This window comes from Rhinatrema bivittatum, chromosome 12 (assembly GCF_901001135.1).
Source record: "Rhinatrema bivittatum chromosome 12, aRhiBiv1.1, whole genome shotgun sequence".
Taxonomy (NCBI): domain Eukaryota; kingdom Metazoa; phylum Chordata; class Amphibia; order Gymnophiona; family Rhinatrematidae; genus Rhinatrema; species Rhinatrema bivittatum.
The window spans coordinates 48566941-48584454 of NC_042626.1; the positions used below are offsets into that span (position 1 = coordinate 48566941).

The 17514-nt window shown below is 50.2% G+C and overlaps 1 protein-coding gene across 5 annotated transcripts in view; it reads left to right on the top strand.

Moving 5' to 3' along the window:
* The window catches only part of KANSL1 (KAT8 regulatory NSL complex subunit 1), a 128845-nt gene that overhangs the window by 76393 nt on the left and 34938 nt on the right, over window positions 1-17514 (top strand). For 3 of the 5 annotated variants that reach the window (XM_029572627.1, XM_029572629.1, XM_029572628.1), the window contains exons 3-12: window positions 3733-3874; window positions 4701-4823; window positions 5198-5310; window positions 5892-6081; window positions 6423-6588; window positions 8249-8431; window positions 9630-9815; window positions 10074-10219; window positions 10557-10675; window positions 10775-10832. In XM_029572627.1, coding sequence (XP_029428487.1) covers window positions 3733-3874; window positions 4701-4823; window positions 5198-5310; window positions 5892-6081; window positions 6423-6588; window positions 8249-8431; window positions 9630-9815; window positions 10074-10219; window positions 10557-10675; window positions 10775-10832 — 1426 coding nt within the window. The remainder of the gene's footprint in view (window positions 1-3732; window positions 3875-4700; window positions 4824-5197; window positions 5311-5891; window positions 6082-6422; window positions 6589-8248; window positions 8432-9629; window positions 9816-10073; window positions 10220-10556; window positions 10676-10774; window positions 10833-17514) is intronic. The other 2 variants (XM_029572630.1, XM_029572631.1) reach the window with 2 other exon arrangements.

Genomic DNA, 17514 nt, shown 5'->3' on the forward strand with positions numbered 1-17514 from the left:
CCCCCCCCCCAGTGTTTTAGAATCCAGGTACAGACCCCCTACACCCTCCCCCAAATGTCTTTAGAAATCCCGGTGGCATCCTGTACAGCTTCCTTTCCTCACCTCCCTCTCTGAGCCTTAGAACCCAGGTATAATCCCCCAATGCCTTAGAAACCCTGCTCCCCCCACAGCTTCCCTTCCTCACTCCCAGCCCTGAGTTTAGAAGCCAGGAACAGGTCTCCCCCTACACCCTCCCCATGCCTTAGAAACCCTGGTACGCTTCCTTCCCCCAAAGTGCACCTCCCAATGCTTTAGAAAGTCTAGTATGCCCTCTCTCTGCCCTGTGCCTTAAAAACCTTGGTCCAGCACCCCTCTCCCTCACCGCCACCCTGTTCCTTAGAAACCCTGGTGCACCCTGTACACGCCCACTCCCTCACTTTGGTGCTGTGTGTGTGTGTGCCCTGTGTCACCTCTGCAGCAGGGCTGAAGTGAGATACCCTCTTCTGCTACGGCAGCCAGGTTCTGCCCTGCGTTTTATCCAGCCTGTGCAGGCTGGATAAAACGCAATTGCTAACAGGAAATGATCAGTGCCTGTGTTTCACCAGCAGATCATCTTGGCCTGGCAGGGGAGGGGTAGCGCGCAGAAGCAGGGCTTGGGACGAATGTGGAGAGTGGTGAAAGGCAAAGGGTTGAAAGTTCAGGTGAAAGTCATGGGAGGGCTTAGCTGGTTTGAGTTGTGTAATGAGTATTTTATAGGTTCGCTCACCCAAAGTGGAAGAATCTCAGCTGGGCGGACTGGATGGGTCAATTTGGCCTTTTTCTTCCGCCATTAACTGTTACTATGTCGCCTTCTCCCTGCCAGGCAACAGTGCTGTGCTGTTACCGTGTGTAAAACCCAGGAGAGCTCTCACTTTGTGCTCCTCAGGATGCCCATTAATCTCGCTGCTTTGCCTATAGGCTATACCTGGTTTGTGCACATTTTGCATTTTATTCTTAAGTTTGGGCTCCCTGTCAGGCAGAAAGACCGGTGGTTGGTGGCATCAAACCTGGAACCCGGTTTGTGCCTGCGGCGACAATTCTGAGTGTCTGTTGCCCCACGGGAGTGGAAGGCCGGGCAGGGAAGGTCTCCCTTGCTCTCTGTGGAGTCCTGGGAGCTCAGCTCGGTGTTAGGATTGAGCGCTGCCAGCAGCCCTGTGTAATGCTGGTGTCCAGGCTGCCAAGAGCGAGGGGGCTTCTCCCTGCCTCCACCCCAATCCCTTGTCTCTGCTGCAGGGCTTACTCCCTTTTCTGTGGTCTCTGCCCAGTCCTGAGCGTAGCTCCAACACAACCAGAAAAATCAGCACAGAGCGCCCTCAGTCCCTTGCCCCTTGATCCTGTTCTGTGCTCCTCTGGTGTGTCCCCACTCAGTTTGAGGAGGAAGAGTCAGGAGAGGGTGCTTCTCTGGTGCATACACATGCAGCTTTGTATGCTTGGGAGAAGGGAGGGGTGACTGCATTCCTGGCTCTGTTTGCCCGTCTGCTTTCCTGGTGCGGATGTTAATCTGTGGGATGGGCTCCTTACGTAATCCTGCTAATTCTGCACTCACTGTTTACCAGCATTTGCACCATCTGCTCCAGTGCAGGATCTCTGACCCTCCCTCTCTCCCCCCCCCCCATTCTGGCTGCTGACATAGGAAATGCAGCAGGTCCAATAGATCACACGACCTGGGAGCCAGGAATCATTTTGCAGGATCAGAATAGGTCTTCCTTTGGGCAGTGTACGAAGGCAGGCGGCTGGATTTGATTAGGAGGGCAGCCTTGTGTCGTAGCCACCCTGCTGCTGGAAACACTCAGAGCAGACGATGGTAGGACTCAGATAACTTTATTGACATGACAAACTAAGAGACATAATTAAAAGGGTAGAAGAAATGGGAAAACATTACAAAATAGTAGTTTACAGAAAGTGCAGCTGCAGGGGCCACGTCTCAGGTTTGGGTGCTGGTCTGGATTGTCCCTGCTGCTGCTGTAGCCGTCGTTTCACCTCTCTTCCCCCAGGATTTTCTCGGTCAGCTTTGGAGAAATGTGCATCCCCTGATCGCTTGGCATTGTGCTCGGCGCAGGAGGAAATGCTTGCCGGATAATGCCCTGACCCCCCCATGCCTTGGCTGAGCCTAGTTGAGGAGTCGTGATGAAGCTGTGCGCTGTAACCCTCTCTTTCTGCTGGGATGTAGCCGTGGCTTAGGGGGCATGGCACTCTGCATTCACCACGGCATCTCAGCTGCTCGATTTGTAACCGGTTAAGAACAGATTCTCTGCAGATGACTCCTTACCTTGTGAGTATTGTATACATGGCAAGAGGCACCCAGCACAGTGCAGATTTAAAAAAAAAAAACAAACAAAACTCCATCACTTTTAAGAGCTGGCAACCTTCTTTTCCCTTTAAAAGTTAGAAACCTGCCATGGGAAAAGTTCCTTGCGGCCTGCAGTGTATCAGGCCGGCTGATAGCGAGGACAGTCCATTCGGTTGATTTGAATCTGTTCTGTAACTGTTAATGTTTCTTCTCTTCAGACACTTGGGGATGCCACTGGGTTTGGGTCAGGCATCAAAATTGATAGCTAGAGTTTCCAACTTTGGAGATGGCTGCATGCGTGCTCCAGTTTGTGATGTGTTGGGATCCCGTTTTAGGCCGAAAGGCTCCTTTAAAAATGGTGATGAGTTACTGATTTAGAAACCCATGTTTGAAGAGAGTTGATTGCATTAATTAATCTCTCTCGTTTTGTGTCTGTGGGCCCTGAGATTTTGTGGCCCGGAAGAACCATTAGATAGCCAGGATGGTGTTAGCCACTGGGTTGCCCAATCACAAGCAAACTGTGCGTAGGGATTCCCTGGTGGAGGGTGAGGCCCAGCAGGGTTTATAATTTGGGGCAGCTTCCGGGTGCCGCCTGATTTAAAAGAACTTCCAGTTGCACCTTGCTACGTTGCTTCTCTTTGGCACAGTGAAAGCATTAAGAAGGGCATTAGCAGTGGACTTTGAGAAATTGATAGGAATGAACCCATTACACCACCCCCTGTAAGGAAAGCTAAATTTACAGATTCCATAATAGAAGTTTGCCAAAGCATTGTGTGCCAGGGAGGCATATTCTGGCCCCAGGCATGTAAATAAGATCATTTTGAAATACCACTTAGCTGTGTCTCTCCTCTTAGCACAAGTGGGTGCTGTGTAGATTGGGGCCAGCATGAGCACAGTAAATCCCGCACAGGTTCTTTCTCGGCTGGTTTGCCTCATGGCCCTGAGGATTTCCAGGAATCTGATCTAGAGAGCAGGGGGTAGGAAGTGCAAGGACTCGGGGGCTGCTTGGCAGTTCTGGTCAAGGTTTGCTGCTGCTGTGCTGTTTCCCCCCAAGACCAAAGTGATCCCCGATCTCAGAGGAGCGCCCCCAGCCTTCTCCACGCACTCCAGAACTGGGGCCACACGGGCTCTCTGCAGGACATGAAGGTAATGGGGGGGCATCAGGAGTGCTGCCCAGGGCTGGATTGAGGACAGTAGGGGGGAAGGAGAGCGTGAGCAGCCCGCAGCTTCTTGCATCGGTTAGGAAACGCACAATGTGCACATCCCGGGTCTGAGTGTCGTGCATGCACTGAGTTATGGGGGTTATGGGCTGGGGTCTGAGGAACCTGCAACGTTTTTGCCATTGGTTCTTGACTTGCTTATTCTGGGAGGAAATGAGGAGCACCCAAAAGCGGTGGTCACGGCTTCCCTTTCCTCTCTCTTAGGCGGCAGCGGTCCGAATGGCGCTGGGCAGAGGATCGAGCAGCCATCGTGAGCCGCTGGAACTGGCTACAGGCACACGTCTCGGACCTGGAGTACCGGATCCGGCAGCAGACTGACATTTACAAGCAGATCCGGGCTAACAAGGTAAAGAGCAGAGTCTTTTGCTGGGGGAGAGGGGACTTGATCCCAGTTGCCAAGCGTCTTGCATTGCCGCCCTTGGCAGCGCCGCAGGTGTGTACTCTCTGTCCAGCTCATGCTTTGAGTGTCTGGTCATCGCTTCCTGGTCCAGTACCCTGCCTACTCCAAAGCTCTGGTTTGTGTGGTCTCTTGCCTTTCTGGGAAAGGGTGGGGGTGTGGGGGGTTCATATAAATTGAGCCCCAGGGGACTGGAAGGAGGGCGGCTACTCCCATGGGAAAATCTGCAGCCCTGAGCCCACTCTGCTTCGTGCTGCTGGCTGGCGGCGCTATTATTGCGCTCTCTGCTTGTAGGGCTAGAGCTGACCTCTCCCTTGCTCTGAGCGTCGATAGTTGCTGCCTGGCAGGAGGGGACTGTCGCGAGAAGTCCTGCGTACTTGAACCAGTCTCACAGTATTAATCGTCCCTGAGAAGCTCGGGCTAGGAAAATGTCCATTCAGTAAAACACTGCCACAGTATTTATCCCTTTTTACAAGGGCACAGACACCCAACATGGCAAGACTTCTCAGGTCATGAACTTCAAAGACCCTGTGAGTGGGCCCCCGAGCTTGTGATGTCAGGGAAAAGATTGTGTGAGCCTGTGAGAGTTAGGTTTTTGCATTAGTGACTATGAGGTGTGTGTGTGTGTGTTACTTTTTCTATGCTGGTGGCTGCTCCTTATCGGAGACTGGGGGTGGGGGATGGGGAGCATGGGAATGTGCACAGAGAGCCAGCACTTGAGCCTGTGATGCTGGCAGACCCGTACAGTAATGTCACCACCACCCCTCTCTCGCAGGGTTTGCTTGTCCTTGGCGAAGTCCCTCCCACAGACCCCCCAGTGGATGAGCCGCCTCGTCCTTTGAGCACGGATGGCAGAACGGAGAGCTTGCTGCCGCTCCCCGCTGGGGTGGACAGACTGGTAAGAGCGGAAACTGAAAATGGTAATCTTTTATTTTTTTTGGCTGGTTAAGTATCGTGATGCAGGCACCGGCCAGACGGATGTCATGGTTGCCTTCTGAAAACGGGTGGGTTTCTGAGAATGCAGTCAGGCAAAGCCGCTGGCTGGTGGCCAAGTGTTTAAGCTCATCTCACTTGTCCTGCTGCAGAATTAACTAATCTCGGGCTGTAGGAGCTGAGGTGACAGCAGGTGGAAATGTATAGATCCGCTATGAGCGCAAAGACCTTGCTTCCTCTTCCCTCCTGGGCTTGCAGGGGAGTTTCATGGGAGCCCTGTGGCCCAGGGTGGAAAGTGGAATCTGTTTATATAGGACTTCTCCTTCCAACCTTTCGTAGGTCGCTTCTAGCTGCCGGTCCTCAGAAAACCCTGTGGAGACCGGCACTCAGGCCGAGTCCTCGACCTCCAAACTATGTGCTGCCACCAGACCCGTGAACGGCGTCGTCAACAGGTAAGTGATGGCAGAGCCATGACAGCAGCGCTAGGCCATGACCGGTTCTGTTCGTGTGTGCTCTTCGTCATCGTCCATGTCATTAATGAGCACCCCCGACCAAATATACCCCCAAGGCTGTTGGTACATTACTGAGGACCTTGGGTCTGTTTCCACAGCCGGTTCTGGGCCCACCTTTTCAGTACGGAGGTTCTGTCTTTTTGCTTGCTAGGATTTGAACGGGTATCTCGTGCAGTGGTTATAAACCTTGACTGAAGTCAGGTTATAGGGTTTGCTGGTATAATACTGCCCTCCCGTCCCCCTTGGGAAAACCCCATAAAACCCTGTCTCCTCAGGGTTGGAGCCTGTACCCTTGATGGCTCTGACAGGAGGAGGAGGCCGCTCTCCCTCCTACCCTGTGTTGATCTCCATTGTCCTAGTCCAGAAGGAGGTGGAAACTTCCCTTGACTTGATTCACGGGGGTCAGCGTGTCTGGGGCGGGCTGCTTCCCGTGGTGCTGTTGTAGATGTTTGGAGCGATGGCTTGAAGGGTCTCCCTGATGCTGAGGTTTTTTTTCGCTCTCTCTCTCTCTCTCTCTCCAGTCTGCCGCCGGGGCTGGCTGACCGTCCCCCAGGAGATGATCCCGAGGGGCTGACCCTTAAAAAGCAGCGGATGAATCTGCTCCCATTGCCCCCGGATGGCACCCATGTATCCGCCCGCACCCGCCCTGTATTGAGCTGCAAGAAACGCCGACTGGTGCGACCGGGTGTCATCGTCCCACTCTCCAAAAAGGTATGTGACGACCCCCTCCCCCCACACTCCGTTTTAGTCTGCGCATGCAATACACCGTCTCTCCAATTAGCGCAGGTTTCCCCCAACTCTAGTCTCTGTGTGCGCGGGTTCTTCCCCAGCTTTGACCCCTGTTTTTGTGTGCACCTGCCTGCCCTCCCGAGCTTTTTGGCTCTTTTTCTTGCTCATCGGATCTCCCTCGTGCGTGGCAATCCATGGAGATCTGGCACCCGCCGTGGAGCTCACCGATGTTAAAGGGCTTGCACGTGGAGGGGATTTAGCTGGGTTTAGGGTAGCAGCCCCCGGGAACTTAACCCCATTCTCTCTCCATCCCTCTATCCTAGGTGCATCGGAGCAGCACAGTGCGGGGGAGCTGTGACCTGAACCCTGCCTGCGCCCTCTGCGGGGGTCCGAGCTCGCCGCCGACAGGATTCCAGTATGAAGCCCCCGTGCTGGAACGCATGTCTCAGCTAGATTTCTGCATCCACCCTGTCCTATCATTCCCCAACGGTAAGTGATTCGGGTAGCCCTGGTCAGCCTGGTCACCCATCACTTCCGTCCGTGGCGCCTGCCGTCTGGTTCCCGCTTTTGACGCACCTCACTCCTGCCCATGGCACCCACTTTCTGTGTTAAGTGTCCCTTCGGTGTTGCCTGCTCCTCTTTTTTTTTTTAATTTTATTAATTAACTCTGGATTCCATGCCAGGTAACGTGTATGCTTTGTGACAAATCGCAGTCTCCAATAGTTAAAAAAAAAATAAATAGCCGAAGGGATAAGGCTTGTGCTTGCCGAACGCAGAGCAGGTTGGGGTCCACGAGAGGCTGCCCGTGTTCTAGAGAGCACTGCATTACTGTGGTCAGGAGGGGAGAGAGGAGGTGTGAATTCTCATTGGTCCTACTCTGGGTCTTTAATATGATTTTAGGTGGCACCTTTCATCTAAATCAGGGGTGGGCAATTCCAGTCCTCGAGGGTTTTCAAGATATCCCCAATGAACGTGAATGAGAGAGATTTTCATGCCCTCTCTCAGTTGTATGCAAATCTTTTTCATGCCTGTTTTTTAGATATATCCTGAAAACCCGACTGGTTTGTGGCCCTCGAGGATCAGAATTGCCCACCCCTGATCTAAATAGTGCCTCGGACTGCTTTGTCGTTGTTGTTGATCCTTCAGGAAACTGCTCCTAGGCTGGATAATGTGATTCCTGGGGGGTGGGGGACAGGAGACAGCTTGAGGACAGTAATTTAATATTTCAACCAGTTACAGCAGGACAGAGGCACAGGGAGCTCGTAACAGTCAGTGTTGGGGTCAGCGATCTGCCATTAGATTCTGAATCTTCCTGATGCTCACTTTCAGCCGTTGGCCCACAGCTACCTCCCCCCCCCCCCCCCCCCCCGTAACGTGCTGAGCCTGAGGCAGTGCCGAATTGGGGAAAGAAAGGGGTGTGTCTGCACCCTGTAATGCTGCTTGTGTGTGTTGTGGGAGTGGGGCGATTAGGATCCCTCTGCTGAGAGCAGAGTGCTTTGACACTCCATGTGCTGCCTGCTTGGATGAGCTGTGCTGCTTGGGCCCCGGTGGGAAATGGGCTGCAGTTCTTTCTGCATCTGCTTAGGGCTCCGTCTCGTTCCTGTTGGCAGAAGCGCGGCGCCTGTGATGACCCGGGGCTTTGTGAAGACCTTCGTTGGGGCTCTGTTTGGAGGCGTTTTTTTCCCATTGTTGCACATTATCTGATCTGACTGTTCCCAGGCAGGAAATTTTGGGGTGACGTAACCCTGGTGAAAGGGACTTTCGTTTCTGCCTGTGCGGCCTACGTAGCGGGAGTGCCATCTGCTGGCCACTTGCTGCAACGTGCCGGTTTTGCAGGTCTGGAAGGGAATGCCTTCTGCTCCCGAGCACAGCCTGTTAAAGGGGATGTCTCAGGGACCGAGAATATCCCTGTTATCAGTTATACCCAGTACTCGAAGCGCAGAGAAGACTTTTCAGAGTGCTGAAGTATGCAGTCCTGTTGCAAGCCCCCCACCTCGTTTTGGGACTTGGAGCGACGGGCACAAGCTGAAAATGTAAAAGTTCTCTGCCGGCAGGAACCTCGCGACTGAGCTGGTTTAGCCAGGCCTAGCGCTGCTGTGTAAAGGTTCTGCTGCTGACCCTCCCTCTCCCGCCTTGTGTCTCCTGACAGACGTTCCTGCAAGCCTCCCTTTCCAGGGCACCCTGAAGTCTCGGTGGCAGAACAGAGCCTTCGAGAAGCTCAGGCCTCCCAAAAAGCTGTCGCTGAAACACAAAGAGCTGGTGCCCTGCTCCCTTCCCAGCCCCACGAACAAGGACCGACACAGCCTCGTCAACACCTTCCTAGCCAAAACCAGTAAGTGCTCATCCCCTGGTGGATTGCAGTGCAGGAGGGCCTTCTCTCCTCTCATGCTGGTGGTCGCTGACTGGCAGGCGAAACCGGAAAGTGACAGGAGTCTGCCACTAGAGGACGTGTGTGTGTGTGTGTGTGTTAACATTTATGGGTGCTGCTGCTTGCTGAGGTCTTTGCTTTTGCTGCAGTAATCAGTGTGATGGTTGAGTATTTGGACAGTTTCTGTGCGTCTGGGCCCTGGAATCATACTGCCTGTTCGTTGGGGTTTGGGGCGAGCATTGCCAGTGACCCATTCACTCGGTCTGCTTCTTGGTGGTGGAGGAGAGAGAGGAAGTGTTACAGGGATTGTTCTTGCAAGCCCTGGAGAGAAAACCTAGTGCATCTGTTTCAGAAGGCGACTGGGTGTCAGTGTAAGTAGCTCTCAAAGGAGCTGCATCCTACTGCCAGTCATAGGAGGATGTAGTAGTCTTCTGAGAGAGAGGAATGCATAACTAGGGTGGTGGGGGGGAGGAATGTGTGACCTGGACTGGAGAGACATACGACCTCAGGTGTGTGAGAGGAGGAATGACCATGTGAGTTCATTTGGGGATGAGGATGGCTTACAGCCTTTGAAGGTTTTGCTTGTGTTCCTGGGGTGTTTGAAGAGTCCTGGAGTAAGCCAGCAAGAGGAATCATGCCTAATGCTTAGCGGGCGGAGGGAAGCAGATTTATAGGTCTGAGCTGGGCATTGCATTCTCAAGCATTGCACAAAACATTTGGAGAACCAGACTTGTAAGTACCTGCTGCCTGGAATGTGTACAAATGTGGTTATGCAGTTGTAAATACACTGATTCCTGTCTTATTCAGCCCAATGAGGGTGAAGTGAGATGGATCCAGCATAACCCAGGTGTGACTGATGGGGGGGACGGGGACATGCAGGATTCTACTGATATGGCAAATGCTATGCCCTTTGACCTAGGCCTCACTGTGCCTTGTCCTGCTGCTCAGGTGCACGTCATGACCCAGCTGACACCAGCGGTCTGAAACTTCTGCTAGCTGCCGAAAGAGGTTTCTCTTCCCCCCCCCCCCCCCCCCCCCCCCCCCCCCATGTCCTTCCTTACTTGTGCTGGGAGGGCTTCCTTGGGTTGTAGTGCAGTCTCTCTCATCCCCTGCCTAATATCTGTCTGTTCCATCCCTCCCACTTCCTCAATCCTAATTTCAGAACTCTTGCATCATAAAAGCCGGCCTGAGAAGCCCCCCAGGCAACAGTTAGACGAGCTATTAACAGTATCTAAGGCAGAGAGAGCGCCGGCTCCACGGCTAGGACGTTCCCACATCACAGTGCCCTCACACGACAGAAGTCAGAGCAAGAAGCGATTACGGGATCCCTCGGCTGAGAGAGGTGACTGTGAGTGTCAGCGGGGTTCTGGAAGTGCATGCTACCCGGCGGTGGTGGGGGAGGGGAGGGGATTCCGGGGGCCCACGCTAACACGGAGAGTGGTGTGTGCACATTGGGGGAGGCAGCTGGAAGCTGCTGTGTGCCTTTCCCTGGTTGCTTGTGTAGAGGAATTCTTTCTTTAGTCTTGTTGGCTTTGGATTCTGGAATGGTTTGCTGACTTTTTTTTTTTTCTCTCTCTCTCTTTATCCCTCTCCCCCACGTGTGTAGTGTCAAGATATGATGGTGGTGTACCCTGCTTGAATACAGTTGGCACACAACTCCCAGCGCACAGCCCCCTCCTGCGGCAGTTGTCCACATCCTCGGACAGCTCGACCCCTGCCAGCATAGGCGGCCATGGCATCTCCGGCTCATCGGTAAGTCCCCGTCTCCACTGCTAAGGAACATGACAGGGAGTGCACGGGTGCTGAGAGATGCCATATTGATCAGTTTAGATTGCCGGACACGAGTTAGATCCTGGATCTCAGTACGTGCTTCCCGAACCAGAAAAGCACAATTTAGAAAGAATCGTAGATAAATCAGCTTGGTTTTTCTTTGTTTTTGCTTTTAATAAGAGATCTGATTATTGTCCCAGAAATGACTCGTTGCCGACAGATGGCATAGCCTCATCCTCTCCTGAGTTTTCACTAAAAGCTGGAAAGAAGTAGTCCCTCGACCTATATTTCAAATTCACTTTTCTTTCTCGCTCAACAGGCAGCGAGAAGGAGGAGGGGTGAAAGTTCCTTTGACATTAACAACATCGTCATCCCGATGTCTGTGGCTGCCACTACTCGTGTGGAGAAGCTGCAGTACAAGGAGATCCTCACCCCAAGGTATGGAACTGCTTCCTTTCTGACCTGCTCCCCTCCCTTACTGTCACCTGCCCCCACCTCCCATGCTGACCTACCTTTTTTTTTTTTCCTTTTCTTCAGCTGGCGAGAGGTGGAGGTGACGGCCCGTGTTCTTAATCCAGACGAGGAGGATGTGGAGGTAATCTTACTCTGTTTTTCTGCATGCAAAGTGCTGAGGTGAGGCCCTCATTTACCCCTGTTGAGAAATTGCTGCTTCCAGGAGAATCTCTGGATTCCAGGAGTTTTAAGCCCCTATCTGCAGCACTATATCTACCCAAAATGAACAGAAGGAGTTAAACACCCCCCAATCCAACCCCCCCCCAAAACAAAAACCCAAAACAAAACTCAGTTTAGAACTTAACAAAGAAGACAAGTGCAGAGTTTAGCAGACCATACCCTGATGAGTTTACGGTCTATGTGGGGCTGCATTCTGTATTTGGGATTATACCAGAGACCCAGGTGGTGAGACGGGGAGCTGCACAGGACTTCAGGAGCTTCATTTTACCATTTCTCCATGGACAAACAGGATGAATTGGTCTCACATGTGAGTGCTTTGTGACTGTGCCGAGGACAGAATGTTAGCCTAGAACCCTTTTCTGCTCGTGCACAACTTGTGTGCCGCAAAACCCTCTGTCAGACTGTTTTGGTTTTTTTTCATGGATGTATTTTGCAATGGGAAATTCCACTTCGGTCAGAAAGCTCCCTCACTGCTTTCTCTAAATACTTGCTTTTTAAATTCTTTTTTAGGTACCTCAACCACAAGAAGCCTGAGGTCATTTTTTTTTTTGGTTGAAACCCAGAATTTTTATTTTTAATTTGGCTGACTACATTTTCTCCACAATAGCTGATGACAAAGCCATGGGATTTAAATAGTGTCCTACACGCAACAGTAAATGTCTCACTAACTACCATACCATGTGTGTAGAGTTTGAACAAGATTTTCCAAATTGAGTAAGGTGTTCTATGATATCTCTTAGAGCCACAAAACTTTGAAGGCTCTGTTATTAGGATGACATCCAGACTGTTTTGAACCCAACATCCTGCATCGGCCTCAAAATCTTTGAAACCATCGACATCAAAACTATCCATACCAAAATCGTCCACATCAGCTCATGAACCTTTGGCATTGAAAGTTGCTGCCACATCTTTAGAGTCCATTTCAAGACAAGGTATGAATACTTTGAAGGACAGCCACTCTTTGCTACTCCATGGACAAGATGTTGGAGTCAAGTGCAAGATTAAGATCCATTAAGGCTGATCAATGGACTCCAGCGTTGAGACTTCACCATTGGTCTAGTCCTTTGGTTCAGTGCAATGACGACAATGTCATAGAGATCAATGCAAGAGGATACCTCTTCAATACAGAGTACATTAATAACATCTCCTGTTCCGCTCAACCTATCTGTTCGTATGAGACCTCTGTCACTGTTGATAACACAGGAGGATATGCTTTTTCCAGCGTCGGCTGTTACCTGGAGTGGTATATGAAAAGGGTTTAGACAGGATTTAGACTTTTTAACTCTGCATCTACCTATGCTTCGAATAGGTTTGATGCCAAGTGCACCGATACCTTCCACACCAATTCCAGTTGTTTTGGACAAGTGGAGCCTATACTGGTATCTCTTCATTTACAACACAGTCTTCAGTGCTGATAGTTCAGCTTTGATCCAACATAGCACTGAATATGGTACTGAGAAGTCATTCAGCCTCTGAAAAATAGGTCTCATCATAGGACAGCTGCTATGGACCACCCTCCCCTCCCCTCCATAAGAGGCACATACCTTATTTGCCAATACATGTCTGTTCCCCACCCCTCTCCCCTTGTTTGATTTTGACTCCAAGTTGGAGCACTTATAGAAGACTGTTCATGATTTCATAGATTTGGCTCTGATAAAGATGATTCCCTGGGTTTATCATCTGACCCTTACTTATCGTCCATGCCAGACCAGTCCAAACAAGTGTGTAATGTCCCCTCTTTCAGCAGATGGAGACAGAAAAAAGCTCAAAGCTGTCTTCACTCAGCCTGTCGGGGTCTGGTGTTGCTTTCAGCTCTTCAGTACTTCTCTGACTCAGATGATTTAGACGTGTTTACTGGTGTTGTAGCTAAATGTAGGCTGCTCCCAAGAAGGCTTTATAGGCCTAGGTTCTCAGTGGATTGTAGGCAGAGTATTGGGGGCACTCCAGGCAATGGGCCTGATGGGAATGATTGATTCTCCCTTCCTCCTTGGGAACCAACTCAATTGGGGGGTCTGAGTTCCTGCACCGATGGGTCAAGCACCAGGTGGACTTGGGTGACTTTTTTCCCTTTGTGAGTCTGGCAACAGGAGCTACTGACAGCACACACTCCCTTAGGTTTTGGAGAGCAACAGAGAGGCAGTAAAGTTTATTAAAAAAAAAAAAGGCTTCTAGCACCATCCTTTTTCCCTGGACTGTCTCCCCCCAGTCTCCTATGGTGCTGTGCTGGATTTGGGACTCGGTCATAAGAACATAAGAAGTTGCCATGGTGGGTCAGACCAAGGGTCCATCAAGCCCAGCATCCTGTTTCCAACAGAGGCCAAACCAGGCCACAAGAACCTGGCAAGTACCCAAACACTAAGAAGATCCCATGCTACTGATGCCAGTAATAGCAGAGGCCATTCCCTAAGTAAACTTGATTAATAGCAGTTAATGGACTTCTACTCCATGAACTTATCCAAACCTTTTGTAAACCCAGCTACACTAACTGCACTAACTACATCCTTTGCTAACAAATTCCAGAGCTTAATTATGTGTTGAGTGAAAGAATTTTCTCCGATTAGTCTTAAATGAGCTACTTGCTAACTTCATGGAGTGCCCCCTAGTCTTTCTATTATCCGAAAGTATAAATAACCGATTCACATCTACTCGTTCAAGACCTCTCATGATCTTAAAGACCTCTATCATATCCCCCCTCTGCCGCCTCTTCTCCAAGCTGAACAGCCCTAACCTCTTCAGCCTTTCCTCATAGGGGAGCTGTTCCATCCCCTTTATCATTTTGGTTGCCCTTCTCCATCACAACTGTATCTTTTTTGAGATGCGGCGACCAGAATTGTATACAGTATTCAAGGTGCGGTCTCACCATGGAGCGATACAGAAGCATTATGACCTTTTCTGTTTTGTTAACCATTCCCTTCCTAATAATTCCTAACATTGTTTGCTTTTTTGACTGCTGGGGTCTGAGATGATCATTCTCCCCTCTCCTTTCCTCTGCTGGCTTCCAATATGGCTGTGAAAAGAGAAGGGCATGGTGCGCAGATAAGTCTACAGTGGCTCAGCATGTCAGCGGGGTACATTTTTTCTGGCTTGTGAGTAGGCAGGCACCTGCAGCTCTAGAATGAGCAATGAGAGGCAGTAATTTGTAGGGGAATCCCTTACTCCTGGGCAATGTTCCCTCTAATTTTTGAAAAGCTATGTGCGCAAACATTTTTTATGCAACTTTTTATAAGCTGAATTTAAATTTGTCCACTATAGGCCAGTATAATGAAAATAATATTAGGATTTCTGGTATGCTCTGTTTGTTGTGTGCCTGGAGTTCATGACCTGTGTGCATACGCACACATGCACAGCTTACCAGAGGGAAAAATGGATACATAGGGGCATTCCCACTTATCTCTCCTGTTTGTACCCCAGATCAGACCAGATTACTGGCTTTTGCCTCCCTATCAGCAGATGGAAGACAGAGAATAAAAGCTTTACTGACACTTGGCTATGTAACTTATGACCCACCTGCAGTCCCTCAGTATTTCTCTGACTCCAGCAGATAGTAGAGTTGTAAAATCTGCAGTCTAGGGTGTTGTGGTGGAGGGGGGGGGGGAGAAATAGGCATCAGAATAGGAGCTTCCAATCCTTCTTCCCAGACTGTTGTCAGGTCGCTTGGTTGAATTGTTTTTAGACACCTAACAGAGCCCATTTCAAGGAGAATCACAAATTTTCACCACTTCAATTTAAAGTGAACCAACGATCGTTACTTGATTTGACCTGGCAGCTGGATCTAGTATGCTCTCTGAGCTGCTTCAACTTTGGAAATTCTTCCCTGCTGATCCAAACATTGATTCTGCTTTTCCGGCGTAGTGAACCAGCAATTGGTATTTGATATAACCAGACCAGACTTGCTCTCCTAGCCACTTTTACCTCCGCAGACCCTCTGCCACTAATTCACACATTGATTCCGCTTCTTTGGCGCAGACGTTTCCCGATATGTTTATGACAATTCCTTTTTATTAGGGACTTGTTACTTGTGATTATACTAGTTTATCTACACAGCTTTCTTCATAGTGGGATATTTCAGTTGAATTTGCTTCTGTTTCTCCAGACGCAGCTCTGCGAAACTCAGTCCCGTGTTGGGGGACTGAATCTTAGATAACCTCTTTAGGTCATTGTCTTTCAAGGATTGTACTTATTAAAAGGATACTTTATGCTTCAACAAGTTGTTTTCAATTATTTATTTATTATTTTTATATACCGGCATTCGATCTCAATTGAGATATCACACCGGTTTACATTCAGGTACTGTAGGTATTTCTCTATCCCCAGAGGGCTTACAATCTAAGTTTTTGTACCTGAGGCAATGGAGGGTAAAGTGACTTGCCCAAGGTCACAAGGCTATTCCTCCCCTGCAGTCTGACCTGGATTCTTGCTTATGTCATCACTTATGAGGAAGCCCAGGGAGAGTTGGCCTTCCCGGACTTTGCTAAGCCCGGTTCCTCCCATTCAGAGGATGGGTCAGCCACAGCCTTAACTGGAAGAACCCCGGACCTGAGTCCCCGTTATGGAACCCACCGCCGCCTTTTTAGCTGACGTGGGCTCGGACCTGGTCTGTACCTCTTCTAGAGGAGTGGCCTCGGTGGTGGTGGTGGCAAGAAGATAGCTATGGCTGCAGAATTGGTCAGCAAGGCAAATCTCTCAAAGATAACTTTTAAAGGATCACTTCTCTTCGGAAGCGAATTGGAAAAACCTGGCCAGTAAATGGGGCAAATCTGCAGTTCCCCGGCTATCAGAAGATAAGCGAAAGTAATTATAGCGCCCATCGCCTTTGGGGGGTCGATCCAAGGGCTCCCAGCACTTTCACCCCTACAGAAAAATGACATTTCAGAGATCTTTGGTCCTTTGGGGGAGGTCTCAGTCCTTTCGGAGCAAACAGCCCAAGAGAGGGTCAGGCTTGGGTTCAGGTTCGTCCCAAACCCCCCAATGAAAATTTGCCAATCCACCCTTGGAAAGAGGAGATAGGCGATCGACTGTCCTACCTACCAGCGGAGGGTCATGATCACTTCGGACAAATGGGTACTGGAGGTCATACGAGAAAGAGATGCGCTGGAATTTTGCAGCACTCCTCGGTACATATTAATGACATCTCCTTGCCACTCCCAGCACAAGAAGCAGACAGTAGGAGGAGGGCTTTAATCCCAGTACCTGCACCCCAGGAAAATATGGGGCATTATGCCATCTATTTCATCGTAGCCAAGGTTCCTTTTACCCCATCCTGGACCTCAAGATCGTCAACGGACATCTGCGAGTGATTCATTTCCGCATAGAAACCCTACACTCTGTGATAATAGCCGTACAATCAGGAGAGATCTTAACCTCCCTAGACCTATCCGAGGCCTACCTACATATTCCAGTCCATCAATAAAATAGTTTCTTCTGCTTTGCAGTACTGAGTAGTTATCAGTTTCAGGCGCTGCCCTTTGGCCTGGCCATTGCCGTCAGAACACCTTCCAAGATTATGTTGGTCATAGCAGCAGCATGGAGAAGAGGGAATCCTGGTGCACCCATACTTGGATGACTGGTTGATCCAGGCAAAGTCCATGGAAGAGAGTCTCCGGGTGACCAACAAGGTGACCATCTTGCTTCAGGAATTTAGTTGGGTTGTAAACCTGGACAAAAGCAGTCTCAAACCCTCCTGGCCCTTGGAATATCTGGGAGTCCGATTCGACACCAAGCAGGGCAAGGTCTTCCATTTGACTACATGGATAAGGAAGTTGATGTCCAAGTGCTTCGGTTGAGGAGCACGATAAGCCAGAGTGTGTGAAGCTATCTTCAATTCTGTTTGGCGGCAACCCTGGAAGTAGTGCCGTGGGTGAGGGCACACATGTGACCACTTCAATGCTTCCTGCTGTCACATTGGAACCTGCAGTCTTTAAGACTATTCAATTCGCCTCCTCTTACCAATGGAAGTATGCTCTTGGCTCCAGGAAACTCATTTGGACGGGAGTGTACCCCTGTCCTCTCTGAACTGGCTGGTCCTCATGACAGACGTAAGCCTCCAGAGCTGGGGAGCTCACTGTCAGGAACTAATGGCCCAGGGACGTTGTACCAAGTAAGAGGCACTCTGGAACATAAACCGCCTGGAAGCCTGGGCAGTCAGATTGGCTTGTCTACAATTAAGCCACATACTCGGCTCAAGTGGTCCTTGTAATGTCAGACAACGCAACGACGGTAACCTACATCAACTGGCAGGGTGGAAACAAAAGCCAGCAAATGTCACAGGAGATAGATCCCCTTATGGAATGGGCGGAAATACATCTACAGATGATCTTAACATCGCAGGAAAAGACAATGTTAGAGCAGACTTTATAAGCAGGAAGAGTCTGGATCCAGGAGAGTGGGCATTGTTGGCCAAAGCCTTTCAGTTGGTGGTAGATCACTGGGGTTTCCCATCCATCGACCTGCTGGCCACATTTCACAATGTGAAGGTTACCCAATTCTTCAGTCTCAGAAGAGATCAGTTGATCCTGGGGATCGATGCTCTCGTTCAGAGCTGGCCAGAAGAGGAGTTGTTATACTTATTACCTCTGTGGCCCCTG